The sequence below is a fragment of the Nicotiana attenuata genome, chromosome 10, assembly GCF_001879085.1.
Source record: "Nicotiana attenuata strain UT chromosome 10, NIATTr2, whole genome shotgun sequence".
Classification (NCBI taxonomy): Eukaryota; Viridiplantae; Streptophyta; class Magnoliopsida; order Solanales; family Solanaceae; genus Nicotiana; species Nicotiana attenuata.
The window spans coordinates 42,773,616-42,782,355 of NC_031998.1; the positions used below are offsets into that span (position 1 = coordinate 42,773,616).

Here is an 8,740-nt window from a genome sequence, read left to right on the forward strand (position 1 = left end):
AAAATTCTATATGAGTTTTATACTTTCACTTCAATGTGTTTTATATATTCCATTCCCTATATTTTAAAGCAAGTTATTTTGAATCTAATGTTAATGTTGCCTCTAATTCATATATGAGCGTTCAACTTTTTTTCATTATGGCCAGTTACTGTAGTTATAATTCAATGGTATGATTAATTGTTACATGTGTTTGTAAGATAGTTGTTGTTGCCATTCGTGAGATTTAATGCATTTTACATTCCTTATATCAACTGACTTATTTTTAACCAGTACGACACCATAAAAAAGTTAAATATTCATAAATATTTTGTTATTATATATCTTTTGATTTCACCCAACACACAATAAATGATATAGAGCCTGAGATATAATAATTGCAAGTATTTATTGCACGCACTCTCATGCAGATATATAGCAGGAGATTAAAATGCAGATTTCACAGACTTACAACTAATATAATAAACTCAATAAAGGTTGTCGACTTTATGAATTTTTTCCATATATCCAGCGAGCATAGACATTTTTTGGAGGGAAAATTTAAGGACAAACTATACTTTGAATTATGCTTTAAGGTACTTTCAATTGGATTATTCGGGAAAAGGAACCCCAAATAACACAGCGGGGCCCACATACTCCTTATGCCAAAAGTTCAATGACCTACCTGAGAACTTACCAATCAGAACACAAAGCTCCGAAACCCGGATTCGGAGCCGGATCGGATTTGGATCCGGGGCTCATTCTCGACCCGAACCTAACCACGCTCAACAGTTCGTTGAAAATTACGCACTCAGTTTATCTCTCTCCATTTCTGTCGCTCTCTCTCTCTCTCTCTTCCTTTTTTCTCCCTCTTCAGCTTCTTTCACTGTAGCTTCTCTCTCTGCGCAATTGCCATTTCTATCGGCGATTCAAAAACTTACAATTCGGATAGCCAGAGGATCCGTTCCAAGCTCAGTTGGTGCAGCTTCGGGATTTGTTGTAAGTGTATTTTTGTCAAAATTCCGTTCCGTGTATTATCACGAGCCCTAGTCTCTCTATGTGGATTTGGGATTTTAGCTTTTCAGTCTAATTTACAGTGAATAAACAGCTTGAACTATAATTTTGTCATTTTTATATTTAATCTCTGTAATCTGTATTTAGATGTCACCTAAGTCTTTCAGATGGTACTGGCGAATTGTAAAAATGGTGCCTTTTACAATTGACTGCTCTTCTCAGGCTCGGCAATTAACATCGTTAGTTTTTTAGTTGAATGAAACGGACGAAAATGAAGAGAAATGGATATCGAAGTTTCAGGAAGTTGGGCCCATCTAGTTGGGCATTGAGGTAGTAGTTGTTGTTGGAGCTGATTAACGTTAGTATATATACTTTTTGCAAAGTTGGACACAAAAGTCCAGCTTTGTTTCCATCCAAACCTGTTGCCCGATCATAGTCAACAACATAAAACTATACATATAAATATTGTAAACAACATAATAATCTGTTGTTAGTAAGTCACTGTTATCACTTACCAGTACATGCTTTTACATTCGGAAACTGACTAGGAATTGGAAAGTAGTTAGTTCTGATTGATATATCTGAATGATTTATTCCAGAAGGAGAACTGGCGTTTGCCAAACTTTGGAGGAAATGTGTTCCTTGACAGTTTAGTAAAGGACCCTGTCGATGGATTTTAGGTCTCTCCTTTGTTAAGAGGAAGATCCTGACTTTTCTTTATTCTCAACAAGATTTCATTCCTTTCATCAACAAAGGTAACGACGATCCAGGAGTCAGCCCTTTAACTGGTCCTCGTTCGGTTCGGCAGAAGAAAGCCGAGAAAACAAATAGGAAGAGCACTATGCAAGCTTATAATTAAGCAAATATATAAAAGCTATCACCACCTCAAGCAGTAAAACAAAGTCGTTATGGCTATGTTACTAACATAGACAACTATGAATGGTATTCATTGACAGGAGTGACCGCTTTCTAGTCGTAGTTGGTACCGCCCCTGTTCACTTCAGCATGCAAGGAACACCTTCGGGAAGAATCAAAGTTTTTCTCCTCTGGGTAAATATAGACCAATGAAAGATATCCCCAGTGGGCACAACAGCATTTTGAGTTGCTCATCATACTAGCCCTAGTTTTGGAAGTGAGGGTCAAAGCTTGTAATCTATGTCTGCTTTGAAGCATTTTGACATCGAGCGGGCGGGTGAGGACTTTCTTAGATGAATAGCATCATCGCACTAGCCCTAGTTTTGAGAAAGTGTGGGTGACCATGTCACCTCTTTGAACAAATGACTGATGACGATTTATTAACCAAATTTTATACAGTTGCATGTTATTGGGTTGGTGAGATGGCTTGCCCTAGGTAAATAAGAAATCAGTACGACAAGTAAGGTTTTATTCATTAACCAGTGGGATAGCTTTTTAACTTGACCATAAACTATGACATATTCAGCACTTGTCCTGATTCTGGTAATGAGCTTGTGTAAGGTCAATCTGAGGTTATGCCAGCAGTTTTACCTTGACTGATGCAATCCAAAGGAAATGCCCGCTTAAGTCAAAGCACTAGATATTCTGATGCTTCTCATTCTTGAGAAAAATGGCAGATCCAGTTTAGTTTGCATGTTACAACCCCGCCCGCCCGCCTTTTCTTTTACCGGATGGAAACAAGTGTGGTATGCACCAATGTGTTTGAAATTTGAACTGCCTTGTCTTGGCGAATTTACCGTGCACTTGTTATCGCGGATGCCTTTTTTTTATACTCTTTATAGCCATTGCTGGTCTTTCTTTTGTCTATGTCATGTCCACTTGGTCAACTATAGGCTCTCTTCTGTGATTACTGACTGAGGAGAAGGTGCGAGCTTCAATGCTGTTGATAATTAACATGTACTAGCCATTGATTATGTATTCTACGGATTATATGTATCTGCATGTTTATATAAATTTTAGTTGTGTATTGAAGCAATTCCATCAAACTAAGTGTGAATCTTCAAGTAGTACTGTATGCCTTTTCTTTGTCATCTCAGCTAATATCTTGTTGCCACTTAATATGTTTCTACTTTCACCCAACTGAACTTGGATGAATGTCTTGCAGGTTTTTGCAGTTGTCGAGGAGGCAGCTGATTCTTAGCTTCTAAGAATAGTGATCCAAGTTATTATGTATAAGTTCTGGAATTTACATTGCAATGCTAGATAGAGAAAAGGTTGAGTTTATTGATATCTTGCTATGTTAGTAATTGTATAGCAACATTTAACAATCAAAGGTTTGGGACTTAAATTATCTATGCCTGGCAATGAAGTCAGAGATAGGGTTCACAATTTTTTCGCACAAGACAGCTTGTCACAAGGAGAACAGCATTCCCCGGTAGTGGATGGGAATTTTTCAGCACTAAGTAATATTTTGGGGGTTGGAAGCCAGAGACAGACAGGTGGACTGAGTTCCAACACATACAATTTACAGAACTCTGGTAATTTGATATGTTCTCTAAACTTTATTTGGCAGCCAAGTAGCTTGTTGGGCGATTTTCTTACTTTCCTTTGTTTGCAGAAACTACGAGAGCAGGTAGCAGTTATCCATTTAATGTGCAGCATGGCTTGGAATCTGCACAATCAACCCCATGGACTGAGTTTGCTAAAAGTCAGTCACAAAGTCAGCAGCCAAACTTGAATGGAAACATGTATGGTAATCAGTATTACCAGACAAAGCAGGATGAATCCAGATTTCTGGCTGTGAATACAGGTTCTAATCAGTGTAATCTAGCCTCCGGTGCCTCATCTTTTCATGAATTGCAGCGAGGGGTGGGTCTTGAGCAGCAGGCAAGGGGACCAGTCAGGTCAGAACCTTCTGGAGGTCCTATTAGTTTTGATCTTTTTGGTGGTCAGCAAATGAACCGTCAGCAATCAAACATGCTGCAATCTTTGCAACGGCAGCAGTCTGGGCTTAACGAAATGCAGCAACTGCAACAGCAAGTCATGTTCATGAAGATGCAAGAATTTCAGAGGCAACAGCAACTAGATGCCAGTCCACAACATGCATTAAATCAGGCTCCTCCCCTTGCTAAGGTGGCATCTACTAGCCATTCCCCTGCTTCTGTTAATGGCACTACAAATCCCGGTGCAGCAAATTATGCGCTCGCAACTGAGATTGGCAACACTAATTGGTTGCAACGTGGTTCTCCAGTTCTTCAAGGATCCTCAAACGGATTCAATCCCACAAATTATGGCCAAGCTGCACAACATTTGATGGGTTTGATTCCTCAACACATTGATCAGTCTCTATATGGAACTCCTGTTTCCGATTCAAGAGGAAGCTTGAACCAATTTCTACAGATGGGAACAAAGAAGCCTGCAGTGCAGCCAATGCCAACCTTTACTGGTTCATTTCCGGGTAATGAATGTGCTGCATTGTCAGATCAAGTCAGTGGGCCGGATGGGACTTCCATTCCTAGACAGGGATTACAAGGTGAAAGTTTATTTGGTCATACTGTAAGTCAAGCTCAATCTAATGCGATCAATATCAAGAACCTTCAGCAAGCAAATATTATGCAAAAAGGTTCAGCTCTCCAGGATTTCTGCGGCAGACTGGATCTGACCAATCCCTCAGAGACCTCGCAGGAGAAAGTGGCACCAACTTCTTCACCAGAGAATAAAGTTGGTTTAGATCCTACAGAAGAAAGAATTTTGTTCGGTTCAGATGATAATATATGGAATGCCTTCTCCAAAAGCCCTAATAGGAATGAGGAAGGTGGTAATCTTTTTGATAGTGCAGGATTACTGACCGGATTTCCTTCTCTCCAAGGTGGTACTTGGAGTGCTCTTATGCAGTCTGCTGTTGAAGAAGCTTCTAGCAGTGATGTTGCCCCGCAGGAGGAATGGGGTGGTTTGAATTTTCACAGTGCTGAAATTTCTTCAGGGAATCATAATTTGATGTACAACAGTGGGAGACATAAAGCATCTTCTGCTGAAGACAAATTGCCCCTAGCCCCTTCCTTGAATTTTTCTGTTCAGCCCTGTGATAGCACCAATATGAACAACAGCTTTCACAACGTCCAGGAGCACAGGTTTCCGTATGAGCGAGGCCAGAATATGCAAAGGAATTCTCTAAGACTTGCCCAGTCATCAGATGGAGGAAGCAAGTCGTCAGATTTTGGTCCACTGCAGACATCAGTTGCTGAAGCAAGCCAGAAATTTAGCAATACTTCACATCCTCTTGACCCTGAGATGATTGCAAGAAGGGTTTCTGATAATTTGACAGCCCAGCTTGGTGGAGCTACACAACCGTGGATGAATTCAGCTAATTGGGGTGTTCTTGGATCAGCAGTACCATCTGGAGATGCAGCGTTAAGTATTTCAAGTGATAACTCATCAAAACGTTTGCAGGACAACAATCAGAACAAATGCATCCAAGACGAAGTCTTTCATGTTGGTGTGGCATTGAAATCTAGTCCTCGCCGTATTTCTGCAGTTGGTATGGAGCATGCGGGATCATCTGTAGCTAGTCTGCAGGGGAATTCAGAGGTCTTTAGCTTCTATAACTCTGCCACAGTTCCAAATTCAAGTATGATGAAGGGTGCTGAAGAAACCAAACAATCTCTTCAAAATAATAATCAATCTAATTACTGGACAAATGCTGATTTGGTTAAATCTACTGTAAGTGAAAGTTTGGGGGTTTTACAGCGTCATGTTATGAAAGACAACCAGGTTTTGCACTCATCACCGGATGTTGGTGACAAAGAGTTTAAAATGTATGAGATGGAGAACAGTGATAAGAAGGATAACTCAAATGACAGCTATCACTCTAACTCACACCCTCATTCTTCTGCTGGTGGGGTTGGGGAAAATGCATTATCAGATGCCAGTGATTCTAGGTGTCTTCTCATGGGGAAGCAGAAGTTGTCTAATCAGGGTGGTCTGAAAAATTCTTGGCCTCCGAAGTTTCAGTACCATCCCTTGGGAAACTTGAATGAGGATGCTGATCCTCCTTGTAGCATGAAACAATCTACTCATTCTCAGTCTGTAGTGCAGCACAATTCCTTGAATGGACAATCAAAGGTTTTTGGTCAGGTTCCTCAGAGTCGGGCAGAATTAGAAAAGGTAATATATGTGCTTAATGTAGTATTTTTTGAAGAGCCCTCAGTTCTATAAATCCTTGATCAACAGTAAGAGGTGAATGTTCCTTGATCTACAGGGGAAGTTGCCTGATGTTTTGATGGATGGAAAAGGCTCTCACGAGGTGCATTTGCAGAGCAGATCTGGTGTATCTAATATTCCTGGGCTTTTCAATAGATCTCTTGACTTACATTCACCTAATAAAGTTGCGCAATCTAGGTAGTTAATTTCCTGATTCTCAGAAATTATTAGTATTAGGTACATTTTAATAGATCCTGTACGATTTGTTCTTTTGTACATATCTTTCTGTATACCTTGAAAACCTTGTTGACTGTCAAGTTGAGAAGTATAAACTACCTTCCAATGCTATTCTCCCCTTGGTTTCAATTAGACTGTTCTGTTTTTGCAGTCCAAACATGTTACAACTTATTCAGAAGGTGGACCAATCGAGAGAGTGTGGTTCTGTGGCACAGTTCGGTCATTCGGAGCACAAAGCATCATATGAGATGCCTGAAGCAGATGAGTCTGATGAGCCAGTTAGTCATCACCAGAGAAGTCAGTCTTCTGCCCCTCAAGGCTTTGGATTGCAACTTGGCCCTCCATCTGGACGTGCATCAGTCCGAAGCCATTCTTTGTCATCTCAGAGCGCTATCCAAGCAGTTAGCTCTTCGCATTCAAATCATGCTGCTGTTGACACTGGTGAGAAGAATCAAGATCTAATTCATCAGGCTCAATCCTTACTTCCACCTTCTGACCTCTCCCAGGAAGGGTTGAAGAATAATAGATTTGGTATTCCAGGAAGTAGCAATAATGAAACTTCTATGTACTTAATGCCAGGAAACCTTTCTCCAGCATTTGAATCTCTTTCTGGTTTTCCCTATATGGGAGGTCAGATTAAAAGTCCAAATGTGGTTAGGACAACTGAGCAAGTCTCAACAAATCAATCTGTTAGTGTATCTTTTGATAAACATGTTTCCTGTCATACAGAGAAAGGCGACTCTCACAGAGGATCTGCAAATGGTCAATCTGTGGGGGCTTCCTTGCCGGATGTGGCAGGCAATACACAAGATAAGAGTGTCCTCCCTGCATGCAAATCCCAATTAAGTAATGCCAATGGTGCAGTGAGAAGTATCTTTACCAATCATGTTTCATCCCAGGAGCAAGTGTCAGTTTCTCAGCCATTAGTGTCTGGCATCGCTCAGCAGGATATGTCTTCAAAAATGTCCTCCAGTATGTGGACTAATTTTCCACCACCTCAGCAACCTTTTGGTGCTCAGTATGACAAGAATCCTTCCCATATCTCCCAATCACATCAGTTGAATATTGTGGAGTCATCGTTTTCTGCTCCAGGGAGGCGAAGTGATCAATACTCCAATAGAGGAGGGAATTTGGCTCCCCAGATTGGTACCAGCTCAGTGAATTCCCTGGGGTCTGCTGAAGCGGAAGAACAGCGTGCAGAGGGAAGCTCTCCGCAAGTACCATTGAGAAATGTTGACCTCGTCCAGAAGATGAATGATTCGCAAGGTAGAGAATCTATTGACAAGTATATCCTGGGAGGATCTCCTGCAAATTCTGTATCTATGCAGAGAGATATCGAAGCCTTTGGCCGATCTTTGAAGCCAAACAACTTATCTCATCCGAACTATTCCCTATTAAACCAAATGCGGGCCATGAAACAGGTGGAGATAGATCCAAGCAATAGGGCCTTCAAAAGAATGAAAGTAGCAGACAGTTGTGCAGGTGCTCTGCAAGTTCCTTCTGGGGACACTGGAATGCTAGGATTCTCCGGGCCAGAGGATTTGCAAAGAAGCATTTCATCTCAACAAGTGGGGAAAATGACTCCTCAGGATGTACTTGCACTTTGTCAGGATGATTCTCAGAGCGGTGCTCACAGCAATAATACAAATTCTGTTAAGCTTGAGCAAACTCAAAATGGTCCTCAGCTGGAACCTTCCTGGTTAAATCAGTGCAGAACCTTAAAAAACAGGCAGATGTTACAGATGTATGATGCACGTAGAGCTGCTGCAATGAAGACAATCAAACAATCTTTCACTATTGGGAACTCTTCCAGTAGTTTGCATGCACTTAATACTATGCTGCAAGTCATACCTGCAACTGCCGATCGAAGTTCAATCAGTAATCTTGAGCCAAATTCTATCCCCAGCTCTGCTGCAATTGAGCATTTTTCTTTCCCGCAGACATTGCCAGTGAATGCTGGTCATCAGCACCAAATTTTGAAACCCATGAAGCGGAAACGTGCTACATCTGAACATACTCCTTGGTATAAAGAAGTTTCAGTAGATTCACGGAGCAATCAGACAATCAGGTTCTTATTATGCATAACAATTTCTTTAATAAATCCTCTTGCTTCATGCTGATGTGTTTTTTAACTTCCTATATGCAGCCTGGCAGAAAGAGAGTGGGCTAGAGCTGCTAATAGGCTTACTGAAAACGGTATCATGAACTGACTACTAAAATCCTCTGTTTTCAAATTTAGTATTACCTTACTTTTCTAACTACCTGTTATTTTCTACTATCAGGTTGAAGTAAGGCATTGTATTTAATTTGAGGTAAGGGGCGACCTAGGGGTTAAAGTCGTAAAAAGTAAGGGTTTTAAGTTCGTACCGACTCTAGCGTTATGTCAGCAACTACTCGT

At 40.8% G+C, this 8,740-nt stretch overlaps 1 protein-coding gene across 1 annotated transcript in view; it reads left to right on the forward strand.

Annotated features, from left to right (window-relative positions):
* The window catches only part of LOC109233749, a 12,946-nt gene continuing 5,024 nt past the window's right edge, over positions 819 to 8,740 (forward strand). The window contains exons 1-6 of the mRNA XM_019399613.1: positions 819 to 975; positions 3,071 to 3,443; positions 3,524 to 6,069; positions 6,164 to 6,303; positions 6,494 to 8,410; positions 8,489 to 8,538. Coding sequence (XP_019255158.1) covers positions 3,260 to 3,443; positions 3,524 to 6,069; positions 6,164 to 6,303; positions 6,494 to 8,410; positions 8,489 to 8,538 — 4,837 coding nt within the window. The 5' untranslated portion in view covers positions 819 to 975; positions 3,071 to 3,259. The remainder of the gene's footprint in view (positions 976 to 3,070; positions 3,444 to 3,523; positions 6,070 to 6,163; positions 6,304 to 6,493; positions 8,411 to 8,488; positions 8,539 to 8,740) is intronic.